Source organism: Otolemur garnettii, unplaced genomic scaffold (assembly GCF_000181295.1).
Source record: "Otolemur garnettii isolate 467f Iridium unplaced genomic scaffold, OtoGar3 scaffold00025, whole genome shotgun sequence".
In the NCBI taxonomy this organism is placed as follows: Eukaryota; Metazoa; Chordata; class Mammalia; order Primates; family Galagidae; genus Otolemur; species Otolemur garnettii.
The window spans coordinates 11,803,480-11,820,392 of NW_003852420.1; the positions used below are offsets into that span (position 1 = coordinate 11,803,480).

The following is a 16,913-nucleotide window of genomic DNA, read 5'->3' on the forward strand; positions in this document are numbered from 1 at the left end:
GCGGGTCCGGGCTGGGGATTCAAACCCGCCACCTTAGGTGTACGTGGCTGGCGCCTTAGCCGGTTGAGCTATAGGCGCCGAGCCCAGTAGCACAGTCTTAATCTCCCACTTCAATCTTTACCAGAACCCACTCTGTATCAGTCAGCTATTACTAGATAATAAGCCACCCTAAAACTTAGGACCTCAAACAATAGCCAGATCATATGCTCCTAATTCTGTGTGTCAGAATGTGGGCTGGGCTCAGCTGGACAGTTCTGCTAGTCTCACCTCATGTGGTTGCAATTATCCAGTGGCTCAACTGAGGCCAGATGGTCTCAGAGGGCTTCACCCTGGTGGCTGGTGGTTGGGCCACATAAGCCCAACTGGTTGGCCTGGGCTTCCCACGTAGCTGCATCCCAGGAGCAGAGCAGAAGCTGCAATGTCTCTTGAGGTCTAGCTCTGAAGTCTTAAAATGTCACTTCTTTTTTCAGTTGGTCAAAGTGAGTCACAGATTCAAGGAGTGAGGAAATGGGTTCTACCTCTTAATGGGATGAGCAGCAAAGTCACTATGTGTGGGACCATGAGGGAGGGGGTTGTGGTGGTTTTTCTGGCGTCACTGCACTCCTTTCCTCCCCATAGACCCTCCAGAGACACCCACCATGACAGTCTTTGTGGAGCCTGAGGGAGGCCTCCAGGGCATCCTGGACTGCCGGGTTGACAGCGAGCCTCTTGCCAGCCTGACCCTCTACCTTGGCAGTCGGCTGGTGGCCTCCAGCCAGCCCCAGGGTGCTCCTGTAGAGCACCACATCCAAGTCTCTGCCTCCCCCAATGCCCTGAGATTGGACATCACGGAGCTGAGGCCTAGTGACCAGGGGGAATACGTGTGTTCTGCCTCCAATGCCCTGGGCTCTGCCTCGGCCTCCACCTACTTTGGGACCACAGGTGAGGGAAGGGGGTTCCATTCCCTAGGCCATTCTGGGTGAAGGCCCAGCTCTTGGGCCCAGAGGCTTCCTTCCCTGAGTCCCTTTGGCTGCAGTGCAGCTTGTCTGTCCACTGATTTCATGGAGCCACCTGGCATGGAGGGGGTGACTTCACAGATAAAGTTTCAGCCTGCGTGGGTCACCCTGGGAAGGCACATTGGGCCAGGAGCCACGGCTGCCCCTAAGCCCACCTCTGCATTCCAGCCTTGCACCGCCTGCGTCTGCTGCATCAGCTGCTCTGGGGCCTGGGACTGCTGGCTGGCTTCCTGGTCCTACTGCTGGGCCTGGGGGCCTGCTACACCTGGAGGTAGGTCCAGAGCTGGGGCCTGGGACAGGCCACCTTGTCCTACCCTTTCTCCCCAATTTCTCTCCACTTCCCTCTAAATCCGCCTTGCTGTAGTTTTCTCCTTCCCTTCTCTCTGTCCTGTCTTTGCTGAAGAAAAGATTAGGGTGGAAGGAAAAGAAAGTATCCCACTCTCCTGTGCTCTAGACAGTGAGCAGTCTGGGGCCAGCCTGGGCGAGGAGGGAATGGGGCAGGTGGTAGGGAGGGGAGAGACTCTCTGAGTCCACTCTCACCCTTGCAGAAGGAGACGTTTTCACAATCTGGGCATGGACGAGAATTCAGTGGAGATGTCTTCTCAGAAAGAGACCACACAGGTATCCATTCCACATATGTGAGCACATGCAGACCTAATCCCCATCTAACCCACATGCCAGGCTGTCATCTGGAGACTGCTCTCTTTTATAGGATGGTGTCTGGGACAAGGGTTAGCTGGAAAGAGCATACAGGGCACCAGGACCCCCACTAGAGACAGGGAGAGCCCTCTGCTTCTTGGGGCAGAGCACAGCCCATGTTTCCTAGGTGGCTGGTGAGGGGCAGACTTTCTGAACCCTTAGCAGCATCGCCTCCACTTCCAAGACTAGTTTCTGATTCCTCCACCTTTGTTCTGAGGCCTCTTCCCCATGCCTGAGCTGGCACATCACCTGGGCAGGCATAAAAGTCTGTTTCTCTTCCTCCATGATGAGCCTCTCTGCAGATGTCCACCCGGTGGGCAGAGCTCCAAGTCACACTTCCAGCCTTGCATACTCCCACCAATCCCGTTGAAGTCCTACCTAAGGCTGGAGGCCGAGGGGCTGCCTTTGCTCTCTGAGTCCCCCCTGTGACCAGGGTTTTCTCTGTGGGAAGCTCATTGACTCTGATGCAGCCACCTGTGAGACCTTGTCCTGTGCGTCACCCCTGAGCTGATCTCAGGAGGAGGAGGTCGCCACATCTATGATGACCCAGCCCGCGGAACATGAGTAAGGCAGCTCTGAGTTCTGCCTGCCTCTGGGAAAACAGCTCTGTGACATCTGACTTTTTATGATTGGCCCCCAAGCCTCTTGCCCCCAGGAAGATGGGTAGTGAGAGTGGGGATACACTCCTACCCAGGAGGATGTTGACTCTCGGGGACTCTGAAGAGAAGCAAGTAGGGCGCATCATCCATTTCTCTCACTCTTTCCTGCCTCTCCTCCTCCTCTCCAAAGGGGGCCCTGCCCCTTCACGTCTCTCCCCCCAAAGCTCCCCCTGGACTTTCTGGATGGATTCAAATAGAAGAGGAGCATTCTGTGTCCTCAGGCCCACAGAGGCCCCCATATTAGGCAAAATATAAGTCAGGCTGCTCTAATAAGAGACCAAATATGTGATAGAATTTTATTTTTCTCTCCCATGCCAGTCTGGCTATGTTACAGCGGTTTGAGTTGTTGAGATCTTTTTGTCTTATTTCTCTATCCTAAAATGTGAGGGTCACGGCCCCACTGTTCACGTTCACTCCAGCCAGCAGAGGGGAGAGTGGAAGTAGAAAGCACTCCCACTCCCACTGGGGACACAACCCAGGAATTGTACATGTCTTTTCCATTGGCTCAGTTTACCCTCATGGCCACTCTGTGCTGCAAGGGAGGCTGGGAAATGTAGTTTTTATGCTGCACCCAGCGCATATTTGGAAATTCTATTTCCAAAGGCTTCCAACTGTGGACTTATGCCTGGGACTTAAGACACTGGTGTCAATGCCACCAGCAGGCCGTGTTCGGTCTCAGCGCTTGTCTGCTGAAGGCTGGAGCATGCCCTTTGACATTCTGGCTGTGGGCTTCCTGGAAGGGATGTCCCTTTCACAAAGTACTACTGAGGAAACGAAGAAAAGGTGGTGGCCCCTTGGGAGAGCTGTGGCAGACAGTGAGGCTGCCTGAATAGACATCCCTGCACCAGCCCCTGGAGGAAGAGGTGCCCCCTTTCCCACTACCCCCACCTCCAGGGCTGAGCACTGCCTTCCCAGCTCTTCTGAACATGGTGGGCAGGCATGGATGTCGTCAGCATCCTTGTTTCTGCTCCAGGGGCTTCCCTCTCTATGACCAAGTGAGCTCTTGTCCTTTTCCTGGAGTCCCATGTGCCAGGGGCTGCTGAAGAGGATGAGCATTACCAAGAAGGAATAAAGAGCTCTCAAGAAATCAGGGACTGAGAGAATCCGTTCTTGAGCAGGCTGGTCACTCTCTTGTAGCATGGTGGCCGATGGCAGGAGGATTAGAGAGCCCAGCACTGTAGGGTTTGTGGTGAGAAACAGAGTAGTGGGGAGTTGGCGGAGGAGACAACAGACTGGGAAGAAATTAGAGGGCAGATGAGCTTTGTGTACCCTTTCTCTTGTCCAGGTCCCCTTCCTTTCTGAGCCCAACTGCCACAGCCCTCCTGGGAGCCTGTGCAGCATGCTCTCCCAAAAAACTTCCTTTCTGTGACACAACAGGTTTGAATCTCTTTCTTGAGACCCAAACTGCTGGGCCAGAGCACAGAGGATTCAAACATTACTCAGGTTTATTCTCAGAGACCATCTGCAGGAGGTGGCTGGGGGTGCAACTGCATGGTGTTTACCTTCTGCTAAAGTGATTTGTGTGTCTTCCTGCTCCCTGAGGCTTGAGTGCTGCTCACCTCTGCCGCCTGCAGTGACCAGCACAGTGCTTGGCATGCAGTAGGTCAGCACTCAGGAAGCACTTTGTTCATTCTTGGTGAGCGGAAGGGAAAGCAGGGGTTAAATCCAGAGGGGGGACAGGGAGAGAGCAGCCAAATGCAGCCAGGTATTTGGGGCTGTCTGAGTAGGACCACAGGTAGCCACAGAAAGGGGTGGCTGCTGGGGGATTTGGGAACATTTGCCTTGGGAGTCTTCTGTGTATCTTCAAGGGGACACATGAACATCTGGGATTGGAGAATTTGCAGAGAGGCTATAGTCATGTCTACTCCAAGCGGTTTGAAGCTGCCTTAAGACTTTTAAATAAACTTTTAATTGACGTGTAACACACATAAAGAAAAGTGTATCTTATTATAAGGGTATAGTTCAAACATAAACACCCATGTAAATGAGCACCTAGATCAAGAAACAGGCTGGGCACAGTGGCTCATGCCTATAATCCTAACTCTCTGGGAAGCTGAGGCAGGCAGATTGCTTGAGCTCAGATGGAGACCAGTCTGAGCAAGAGTGAGACTCTGTCTCTACTAAAAATAGAAAAACTAGCTAGGTGTTGCGGCAGGCTCCTATAGTCCCAGCTACTGGGAGACTGAAGCAAGAGGATAGCTTGAGCCCAGGAGTTTGAGGTTGTGGTGAACCACTACACTCTACCCAGAGTGACACTCTGTCAAGAAAAAAAAAAGAAAAGAAAGAAAGAAGAAAGAAGGAAGGAATGGAGGGAGGGAGGGAGGAAGGGAGGAAGAGGAAAGAAAGAGACCATTACTGCACCCCAGAGTTCCCCTCCCACCTCCTACTCAAGCATAACCACTGTCTTGACTTCTAACATCATAGATTTGGTTTGCCTATTTTTGAACTTTATATAAATGGAATTAAACAGTGTGTACAACAACTTTTGGAAAACTAACCATATCTATTAAATTTAAATTACCTGTGACCCTGAAATTTAACCCCTGGGTGTCTCAAGAAGAACAAGGGCTATGTCCACCATGAGTACATTCGCAGCAAGGCTATTCATAACAGCTCCAAACTGGAAACAACCCATCAACAACAGAATGGCTGAATCCACCGTCATGTTCACACAACGGGATATCATGCGGCAGTGGCCTGAGCAGCGGCTACACGCAGCACGATGGGTGATGTCCTCCAACAGTGTCCAGAGAAAGGAGCCAGATGCTGAAAGCACAGCTTGTGAGAGTCCATTTTTGTGAAGTTCAAGAATAGGCAAAGCTAATCAATGGTGATAGAAATCTAAATAGTTATTACCTGTGAGAGAGAGTGGAAGGGACCATAAAGGGGCGGTCAGGGGACTGGGAATGTGCTGTTTCCTGGTCTGGTGCCAGTTATGCAGGTGTGTTCACTTTGTGAACTCATGAAGAGTCTTGCTTTTCTAAAGAGTATTATACTTCAGTAACAAAGTTAAAACTCCTCACCTTCTTCTGTAAGTGCCCAGATGTCTTCTAGATTCTGCCTGATCATCTGGTTTTCTAAGCACCCCCTTCACTATACCCAGGGACAACACATTCCCCTCTAAAGGCACCAGGCTATTGTGGCTGGAACCTTGACTTTGGGGCTCCCCTTTCATATATGTGACCCTTCCTGGTGCACCCAAGCTTCAGCCTGTCATCTCCAGGTGCCAGCCTGATGTCTTCGTGGGCCTTCCTGATGCCCCTCAAGAGACTGACACCAATAAACCACTTGATAAATCATCTTTCTCTTAGTGTGATCTAGTGTGAACACCGAGCCACCCAGGGGCATTCTAGGATCCTTCTTCTGCAACTTTGATTCAATGGCCCCATCTCCTCCTGTGCAAACTCAGAATGTAAATAAACAGTTGCTCAGAGACTTAAGCAGAAAATTCCTCTGATGCTCTTGGAAACAGCTCATCTGGGTTTGCAAGGTGACACCTTCACAAGGATAACGCCAATCTTCACATGGCTCTTAGGCTATATGTCCCCCTCATTTTATCAGCACTGACTGTGCCAGGCCCTGCACTGGGCAGTGAATAAGACGCCGATTCCCAGGCCTTATGGAGCTCAGGATCTGGGCAAACTATAACACCTTGTGAAACACGATACAAGGGTTGGTAACCTGGTTTGGGGTGAGGGATAGTCCAGGATAGAGAAGACATGAGGCTGAGGCCTGCACTGTCAGCAGGAGTTTTCCAGTTCACCGTATTCTTGCCAGAGTAGCTCCTTGAGGGTCCCTGCCGGCTCCTCATCCTGTGCCCACGCCCCTGTGCTCAATCGTGCTTTGGGCAGTGAAAAGGCTTCGCAGAAGTTCTGCAGTAGGACAAGGATTTTCACCCAGTGTGCAGTGGAATACTGGTGTGCAATGAAAGGATCTTAGGTGTGATGCAAAAAATTTTAAAGGTCATTAATTAAATTTCATTTGAAAGAAGTTTGAAGCACAGTTAAGTATATTCTTTTTTTTTTTTTTTGATCCACATAATTTAAGTGTGCTGTAAGATAAAAAAAGGTTGCAAAACCCTGCTCTAGGGGCTGCTCTGGCTTTCCTGGCCCCCAGCTTGTTTTGGGCTCGGGCACCTCACAGCTGTCAGCCAGGCCCTGTTGGGCTGCACACTTGGCATTATCTCACCACTCACCTTCAGAACTGTTTCTCTTGCCACGGTTGGGATTTGGGTTATCATAATTTCCCATGCCCCAGGATCCACACTCTCTTTTAGAATCTCCAGTTCCACTCCTGCTTCAGGATGGGATCCTGGCTCTGTCTGCTCACTCTGTTCTCTCCCAATCTTCCCAGCATAAGCAAAGGTATTTTGAAAAGGACCCTGGCTCATCTCACAGGACGATCAGGGAACTCAGTCCTGGAGAGGTGTCCTCCTGTTGCCATTAGCACCCCTGGTGTCTCCATTTGGTCATTCACAGAGTGAGGAGTCGAAGCCTCTCCACTGTGCCTCCACTGTGCCCAACATGACCAAAGGCATCATTGTCTATCTTAGGTTTGATTCCTTCAGATGGAAATTCATGTGTAAATGACTTACTAAGGATGTGCTCCTGGGTAGACCAGCAGAGGAGTAGAGGACGCAGGCCAGGCAAGGAAGGAGGCTAAGGACACACATACACAAATCTCCACAGCAGCACTGTTTGTAACATCCCCAAACTAGGAAGCATCCAGATGTCCAGCAACAGTAAAACTGATAAAAAAAAAATGTGGTTATAATGATACAACTGACTACTACCCAGCAATGAATATGAATGAGCTAAAGATACACACAGCAGGCTGGACAAATTTCACAAACTGGGAACATAGTCACAACTCATACTCCAGACAGAGGGTTAATATCCCTTATTTGTAAAGAGTTCCTTGGGTGGCACCTGTGGCTCAGTGGGTAGTGTGCTGGCCCCATATACAGAAGGTGGTAGGTTCAAACCCAGCCCCAGCCAAACTGCAACAAAAAATAGCTGGGCATTGTGGTGGGCCCCTGTAGTCTCAGCTACTGGGGAGGCTGATGCAAGACAATCACCTAAGCCCAGGAGTTGGAGGTTGCTGTGAGCTGTGATGTCAAGGCACTCTAGTGAGGGTGATAAAGTGAAACTCTGTCTCTAAAAAAAAAAAAAAAAGAAAAGGAGTTCCTTAAAGTCATTACGAGGAAGAACTAACAATTCAATAGAAAAATGTGTGATGGATATAGAGAATGCCAAGAGACAGACGACTTCTAAGCAAGATGATTCACAGCTGGGGGTGGACTCTCGGGTGACTTGTCCACAGGAGCTCCTTATGGAGAAAGAAGCCCGTGCCTTCAACATGTAGTCATTGTTAATTACTCCCCTCACCTGTATTATTCTGTCTCAATAAAAGGCTGGTGCAGAGGTTGCTCAAGGCTACCCTGAAAGTAAGGGCTAGCCCGTCTCCCACAAGCTTGTACTTCTAGTCCGTCTCTTGCCTGGTTCCTTCCTGTGGTAACTGAGACCTGGGCCATAGGGGCCCAACAGGGGGCGACATTTTGGTGTAAGTAGGCAGGATATAGCAGGACACAACAGGACACCAGGGTCATGGACCAAAGGAGAAATCAACACTCGGATGTAAGTGAGGCCTTTGGCAGACAGTGGGGGAAAGTCCAAAGGGAAACTCCACTCAGGGAAAGTGGGACCTTTGGCCAATTTAAAAATTAAGAAATCTCGGGCAGCACCTGTGGCTCAAGGAGTAGGGCACTGGCCCCATATACCTGAGGTGGCAGGTTCAAACCCAGCCCGGGCCAAAAAAATTGCAAAAAAAATAAAGAAACTTTGCTCAGCATAAGTAAGGTGTCTGATAAAATAAGCAAAGACATGGGTAACTTTCTGTTTGGGAAGTCACGAGAAGTAGAAACTGAGGAAGAAAGTGATGTTCAAACAGTATCTGATAGTGAGGTTCAGTGGGAAACTGGACCTAAGAAAAATTGGGAGACAAGAGTATATGATATAGACACAAATGAGCAAGTAATTACCTCTGTGGCCACTATGGCTGCTCAAATCAAACAATTGGAAGATCAGATAAATAGTCTCACTGTCAGAAATGCTAACTCAGAGCATCCCGTATTGCCCTCAGCACCTCCCTATGTAGATGAACCGCCTGTGACTTCTGTTATGAAGGCTGTGCTAGAAGGGCATAGAACTGGTGACTTTAAGTGGGAAGACACTTTAGGGCTTTTTCCGGTTACAGTCGCTGAAATTCCTCCTGATCCACAACACCCTCAAGGGGGCCAGAGTTTTGATCACCATATGATCACCTTTACGGTCCTGAAAGATTTGAAACAGGCCGTAGCACAATATGGTATGCAGTCCCTGTTTTCCAGAGGTCTGTTACAGGGGCTTGCACAGGAACAACAGCTCATTTCTTATGACTGGGATATGATAGCCAGAACTGTTCTTGAATCTGGACAGTACTTACAGTTCAAAACCTGGTAGAAGGAGGAGGCTGACCTAATGAGTCACCAAAACCAATAGAGGAATCCCAATAACATCAGAACAGCTCACTAGGTCTGGTCAGTGGCTGGGGATTCCCAATCAGCTTCAATACAATGCCATAGCCATAGTCCAGACAAGACTATGTTGTCTTAGGGCCTGGGAAAAGGTTCAGGCTCCTGGAGATGTCTCTAAATCTTTTATTAAGATAAGGCAGTCAGGGAATGAACCTTATACCAACTTTCTAGCCCAATTAAAGACTGCAGTCGATAAGGCTGTTGCCTAGCCAGAACTCAGAGACATGCTTTTCCAAACTTTAGCATTTGAAAATTCCAACTTGGAGTGTCAAAAGGCCTTGCGACCTTTAAGAGCACAAAACACTCCCTTAGAGGAGTATATACGGGCATGTGCTGACATAGGAACGGAATCCTATAAGGCTAATCTACTTGCTACTGCTTTAAAAGAAGGGGTCAGTTCGTACCAGTTTAAATGTCATAATTGCGAAAAAGTGGGACATTAAGAAAAAAGAGTGTTGGAAAGGAAAAATCTATGGTAAAAACAGTGACCAAAAGACTTATAACAAATGGAAACCCCCTGGGTTATGTCCCAGGTGTAAGAAAGGACCTCACTGGGCGAGTGAGTGTGGCTCTCAGTTTGATAAAAAAGGAACAGCTTTGCTGCTGGGAAACGAGTAGGCGGGCCCCACTCAGGGCCAAAGAACATTCTCATTCACCAGCAACTTCATTCTGTTTTAGTCTCTGTTACACACCACTCCAGGCAGTATTGCTTTGGACTTACTGGCTTATGATAATATTCTTTTGCTTCCCATACTGGAAACAGGAGTGTGCGGTCCTTTGCCCCCAGGTACTGTGGGATTGTTGCTTTGGAAAAATGAATTAGTATCTCAGGGAATGTTCATTCACACAGGTGTTATTGATGGTAATTTCTTAGGAGAAATACTGATCATGATATCAGTAAACCAACCAACTCAAATTTTGGCTGGACAAAAAATTGCTCAATTGCTACTTTTGCCACGCATTGAGTTACAAGGTACAGGAGAAAAACATACCGATGAGCCTGGCAATACAAGCCGTGCTTTCTGGCAAACATCTGTCAATAAGAGTAGGCCTCAGCTGACTCTTACTCTGAATGATAAAACCTTTACTGGCCTATTAGACACAGGCACCAATGTTTCGGTAATGGCTCTAAATCAGTGGCCCAGGGAATGGCCGAAATTGTTGATATTACCTTTGTTGGCATCAGAACTCTAGATCTAGATTCAATCTTTCAGAGTATTTTGCCTTTGACCTGCTTGGGGCTGGACAAGTAGAATGCTCAAATCCGACCATACATAGCTGACATTGCTATTAAACTTATGGGGTCGTGATTGGCTCCAGCAATGAAATGCTGTGATAACCATACCATCCCCTCATGTTAATTCTTTACAAATGTCAAATTTAGCATAGAGGCCACTGCCCCAAAATATGCTCTCAAGTTATCCTGGAAAAGTAATAATCCAGTGTGGGTTGAGCAGTGGCTGTTAACTATGGAACAACTGGATTCTTTAAAAATAACAATTCAAGAGCAATTAAAACAAGGACATATAGAACCATCTAGCAGTCCATGGAATTCTCCAATTTTTGTGATAAAAAAGAAATCAGGCAAATGGAGAATGCTCACTGATCTTTGTAAAGTTAATGAAACTATAATACCTATGGGACCACTGCAATTAGGACTTCCTTTACCCTGTATGATTCCTTCCAATTGGCATTTGTATGTTATTGACTTAAAGGATTGTTTCTTTACCACATACCTGCATCCTGAAGACTGACCACATTTTGCTTTTTCATTCCTGTCTATAATCAGCAGGAACCTCCCCAGTGTTACCAGTGGAAGGTTCTGCCACAAGGTATGTTGAATAGTCCTACACTGTGTAAACAATTTGTTGATCAACCATTACAGATTCTTAGAAGGAGATACTCTACAGCCTACATTATTCATTATATGGATGACATCTTATTTGCACATCAGAATTTAACGGTTCTGGCTCGGCGCCTGTGGCTCAAGCAGCTAAGGCGCCAGCCACATACACCTAAGGTGGCGGGTTCGTATCCCCAGCCCGGGCCCGCCAAACAACAATGATGGCTACAACCAAAAAATGGCCAGGCGTTGTGGTGGGCGCCTGTAGTCCCAGCTACTTGGGAGGCTGAGGCAGGAGACTCGTTTGAGCCCAGGAGTTGGAGGTTGCTGTGAGCGGGATGTCATGGCACTCTACCCAGGGGGATAGCTTGAGGCTCCGTCTCAAAAAAAAAAAAAAAAGAATTTAACGGTTCTACAAGAAATGTTTGATCAAATCATATGTATATTAAAATCCTTCAGATTGCTTCAGAAAAGGTGAAAACTACAGCTCCTTATAATTATTAAGGATATAAATTGATTCAAACTCAGATTCTTCCACAACGTGTTCAACTCCAATAGGATTCCCTGTCTACTTTAAATGATTTTCAAAAACTTTTGGGTCATGTTAATTGGTTATGTCCTGTTTTGGGAATTCCAATCTATGCTTTATCTAATCTTTTTAAAATTCTGGAAGGAACTTCGGACTTAAATAGTCCCTGTTCACTCACTCCAGAGGCCAAGGAAGAATTACAACTAATTGAAAAGGAGTTTGCATCAAAACAGTTAGATAGAGTTGATGTCAGGTTTCCAATTTGGCTAATAATAATAGCCACTAGTCATTCTCCAACTGGGGTTATTTATTAAGTAAATACTCTATTAGAATGGTGTTCCTTTCTAGTAGAACTACACAAAAATGACAACAATACTTAGATAAAATTTGTGCATTGGTTGCTGAGGGTAGAAATAGAATTCGCCAACTTGCAGGTTATGATCCTTATTAAACAAATTTGTTTTCACTAACCTTTCTTCTATTCACAGGACCTTAGCTTCAGCAATTTCATAGTGGAGAAATCCTGGATCAATCTCCTCTGTGGGAACTCTAGTAGCCTCTCCCATATCACTGCCCATCCTCAGCAGGAAGAAGTTAGGAGCGGTCAGCACCCCTTTTCCCTAAAGAGGCAGCAGGAGCTTCTATGCAAAGTGAGAAGATTGATATAGGATTTCATTATTTTGGGCTGTATCTTAAAGCCCCAGGTAAGTTTAAGATGCATCATTTAAACATTGGAAGATTATGACAACAAAGACCTCGAACAACAGGCTTTAAGGTAAAGGTTATTCTGGTATCGGCAAGGTAAGAGAATTTCAGTTGTTGGGTTTGTTTCTGTTTCAGTTGGGCACCTAATCTTTACTTAGAGTTATACTGCTCTTCGGAAAGGGTCTGAGTTTGCAGCCCTTTCCCCACCTGACTTAGCTGCAGGTGATGCTGAATATGCCCCATGGAAGCGTAATGAGCACATAGCTGAATGGTGATTAACACAAAGGGGACGAGATTTCCCCTATGCCTAGTTTGGCTAAAATTAGTTTCCTTTATATCGGATTAGCTCCGTTAGTGTATTTTTGTTATGCTTATATACCCTTTTGTTTCTTTTACTTAGCAGGAAGGAAAGCTTCTCGGTGAGGAGAATGACAGCAATAACCAACTACAGACTTTCTCCCTTGCCATCCAGAGACATCTTTAGTACACTAGAGGGGGGAAATGTAGAGGACACCAAGAGACAGACGACCTCTGAGCAAGATGATTTACAGCTAGGGGGTGGACTCTCGGGTGACTTGTCCACAGGAGCTCCTCATGGAGAAAGAGACCCGTGCCTTCAGCACATAGTCATTGTTAATTACTCCCCTCACCTGTATTATTCTATCTCAATAAAAAGGTGGTGCGGAGGTTGCTCAAGGCTACCCTGAAAGTAAGGACTAGCCTGTTTCCCACAAGCTTGTACTTCTAATCCGCCTCTTGCCTGGTTCCTTCCTGTGGTAACTGAGACCAGGGCCATAGGGGCCCAATGGGTCACGACAGATGGATATGAACAGGCAATTTAGAGAAAAGGATATACAAATGGCTCTTAAATAATTGGATAAATACTCAACCTCACTTGTAAGAGCAAATTAAAACTACATTCTCCCTTTTCAGACTAGTAAATATCACAAACTTTGATAACACTGTCCTGGTGAGGCTATGCGAAGACAGACACTCTCAGACATTGCTGGTGCAACTGTAAACTGGTACAAATTGAAGGATCTACCCAAGGTGCAAACACATATATCCTTTGACCCAGTAATCCTGCTTGCATTTGCATGTAAGATTTATCCATTATAGCACTGTTTGTAACAGAAAGTATGATAATGCCCGGGCTCATCCCACTTGTAATCCTAGCACTCTGGGAGGACAAAGCAAGTGGATTGTTTGCTCAGGAGTTCCTGACCAGCCTGAGCAAGACCCTGTTTCTAAAAAAAAAAAGAAAGAAAGAAAAAAATAGGCATACATCATACTAGGTGCCTGTAGTCCCAGATACTTGGGAGGCTGAGGCAAGAGGAAAGCTTAAGCCCTAAGAATATGAGGTTGCTGTGAGCTATGATACCATAGCACTCTACCCAGGGTGACAAAGTGATACTGTGTTTCAAAAAAAAAAAGTGTGATGATTAATTTTGTGTGTTAACTTGACTAGGCTAAGGAATGCCCAGATATCTGGTAAAACACTATTTCTAGGTACATTTAAGAAGGTGTTTCTGGAAGAGATTAGCATTTGAATTGGTGGACTGAATAAAAAAGATTGCCCTCCCTAATGTGGGTTGGCCTCATCCAATCCCTTGAGGGCTGAAATAGAACATAAAGGTGAAGGAAGAGGATTCTTTTCCTGTTTGAGCTGAGACAGTCCATCTTGTCGTGCCCTGGGACATCAGTGCTCCTGGTTCTCAGGCCTTTGGACTTAGACTGAATTACAGCACCAGCTTTCCTGGTTTTCCACCTTATAGATGGTAGCTCATAAGACTTCTTGGCCTCCATAATCACATGAGCCAATGTGAGAGATATACAAATCTCTCTCTCTCTCTCTCCCCTCCTCCCCCCTCCCTCCCTCTCCCCCCTCCTTCCCATTTATTCTGCTTCTCTAGAGAATGCTGAGTGATACAGAACAGGATTGGAAGCCATTTATATGTCCAAGAGGGGACTAAATGATAAAAATGAATGAAGCATACCCTTCGGAAGCTAAAATTAAAAAGATTGACATCAGTAAATGTTGGTAAAGGTGTGGAGGAACTGGAACTCTCATACATTGCTGGTGAGGGTGTGAACTGGTATAGTCACTTTGGAAAATAGTTTGAGAGTTGCTTTTAAAAAATTAAATATGCCCTTATTTTATAACCCTGAAATTCTACTTCTAGGTAGTTACAGCTGAGAAATAAAAGCATATACCCATGCAAAGATTTGTACAGTAATTTCATAACAGAGTTGTTGTATTGATAAAACTCCCAAACTGGAAAACAACCCAAATATCTGAATAAAGAAAGTGGTTCACTCATACTATGAAACACTAACTCATATGAAGGAACAAACTTGATATACTGAGAGAGGATAGCTGGGTAGGGTGAGGTCTAGGAGAACAGAGGTCTGCTCAAGGAGACCCCAAGAATACACCTTTGGGTCCTTCCCATGGTGACTCAGCTCTTAGAAATTTGTAAAAACTCAACTTCCTAGGACTTGGAGGCTGACACTTGCTTCCACTTCAGTGAAAGCTGACATTCTGAAAAGCCGGAGCCTGCTTCTACTGTTTGATTCAAACCAACCAATGAGAAAGGTACCCGTGGGTTCTAACTTTTCGACTGGAGATAAAAAGGGAAAGACCAAGCCAGTTGGGGAGCACAGCCATTTTGAATTCTTCTATGCCATTTGCTCCACCGGCTGAATAAATGCCTTTTTTCCTCGTAAATATTGTGTTTGGGTGCTCTTTTTCTCCATTGGGTCTCATCTTCCTGCAACAATACAAAACAGTGTAAATAAATCTCAGAAATATTGTACAGAGTGGAAGGAAGCCAGACACAAAAGTGTACATGTTGTATGAGTCCATTTATATGAAGTTCTAGAACAGGCAAAATGTATCCATAAGACAGAGCAGATCAGTGGTTGTCTCAGGTTGGGAGTGGGAGAGACAGATTGGGAAAGGGCAAAAGAGAACTTTGGGATGTTGATGAAAATATATCTTTTGTAATCATAGTGATTACACAGGTATACACATTTGTCAAAAGTCATCTAACTGTACACTTAAGTGCATTTTATTATATGAAAATTATACCATAAAATGTTGATTTAAAAACCCAAAGTAGGTCAGGCTTGGTGGCTCACACCTGTAATCTCAACACTTTGGGAGGCTGAGACAGGAGGATCACATGAAGTCAGGAGTTCAAGACCAGTCTGGGCAACATAGTGAAACCTAGACTCGCAAAAAATAAAAATAAAACAAATTACCTGGGTGTAGTAGCCTGTGCCTACAGTCCTAGCTATTCAGGAGGCTGAGCCAGGAGGATCACTTGAGCCCAGGAGTTGTAGGTTGCAATGGGCTGTGATCATTCTCATTCAGTCTCAAAAACAAACAAAAAACAACCCTGCCAAAACCAAAAGACCAACAAACAAAACCCCAGAATAGTAGAAGTAAACATAAGAACCAGGACACTCTGGGCAGTGCCTGTGGCTCATCGAGTAGAGTGCAGGCCCCATATACTGAGGGTGGAGAGTTTGAACTTGGCCTGGCCAAACTGCAACCAAAAAATAGCCAGGTGTTGTTGCAGGTGCCTGTTGTTCCAGCTGCTGGTGAAGCTGAGGCAAGAGAATCGCCTAAACCCAAGACCTGGAGGTTGCTGTGAACTGTGACACCACGAACTGTAACGCCACAGCACTCTATCCACGGAAATGAAATGAGACTCTGTCTCTTAAAAAATAAAAAACAAAAAAAACAAGGGCACTCTAAATGCCCAGATATCCAAAGTGTATTAAATGACCAAACCAAACAAACAGATTTATATATCAAAGTGCAAAAAAAATTAACAAGAGAAAAAAATGTCTATTGCCTTGGATATACATAAAAATAACTTAACCTATTCAAGAAATGCATAATAATGGTTTCCTGTTGGGGTAGGAGGGCCAAGAATATGGATATCCAAGAAGTGACTCTGTGCCTGTAATCGCAGCTCTCTGGGAGGCCGAAGCGGCCGATTGCCTGAGACACCCCCTCCTCTAAAAACAGCCGGGCGTTGTGGGGGGGCGCCTGTAGTCCCAGTTAGTTGGGAGACAAGACAAGACTGAGGCAAGAGAATCAATTGAGCCCAAGAGTCTGAGGTTGCTGTGAGCTATGACTCCACAGTACTCTACCAAGGGTGACATTATGAGACTCTGTCTCAAATAAAAAAAAAAAAAAGAAAGAAAGAAAGAAAAGAAAAGAAAAAAAAGAAAGAAAAATGAAAAATGAAGTGGGAAGACTTGACCCTACACATTTCATTCTTTCTGATGTTTGAATCACATGAATGTGGGTTTCTCTTTCTGCTGGATCTTTTATTAACCAAATGATTACATTCCAAACGGCTGGAGCCTTTATTAACCAAATTACTACAGAAACAGATTTGCTTAACAGTTAATATCCCTTGATATCCAAATTTACACTTTGTACACAAACAAATCTTTTAAATAAGAAGCAGACGTTCCCGAGGCAAAAGAAATCCCCACGTCTGAGATTTACAGCTTTTTGCACTTCTGCCTTCCAGCCACCACCACGGACAAAGGGTTGCCCTTCTTCCTACGCCTGTCCCCAGTAGTATCGAAGCCTCCAAGCCCGCAGCCTTCACTTGCTCCCCAGCCCCACACCACCCATGTGCGCTTGGGGGCTGGGACCGTCGCCTTGGCCTCCCTTCCCGGGGTTACCCAGCGTGGTGGGTAAGCCGGCTGTAACACTCCCCCCTACCCTCCTCCGCTTTCCCTGGGGAAGCCTCGGGGCAGGACCGCTGGCAAGGCGGGGCGCTCCCTGGATAGACCTAAGCAACTGCCCCCAAACCCAGCCTTTGTCCATTAACCCGCTTCACTTCACTGTGGTCCTCAAAGAACGTTCCCTGAGATTCCCGCC

At 46.3% G+C, this 16,913-nt stretch overlaps 1 protein-coding gene across 1 annotated transcript in view; it reads left to right on the forward strand.

Annotated features, from left to right (window-relative positions):
- Positions 1 to 3,446, forward strand: part of SIGLEC1 (sialic acid binding Ig like lectin 1) — a 24,531-nt gene extending 21,085 nt beyond the window's left edge. Inside the window, exons 19-22 of the mRNA XM_003788049.3 lie at positions 619 to 921; positions 1,164 to 1,266; positions 1,544 to 1,616; positions 2,146 to 3,446. Coding sequence (XP_003788097.1) covers positions 619 to 921; positions 1,164 to 1,266; positions 1,544 to 1,616; positions 2,146 to 2,205 — 539 coding nt within the window. The 3' untranslated portion in view covers positions 2,206 to 3,446. The remainder of the gene's footprint in view (positions 1 to 618; positions 922 to 1,163; positions 1,267 to 1,543; positions 1,617 to 2,145) is intronic.
- The last annotated feature ends 13,467 nt before the right edge of the window (positions 3,447 to 16,913 follow it).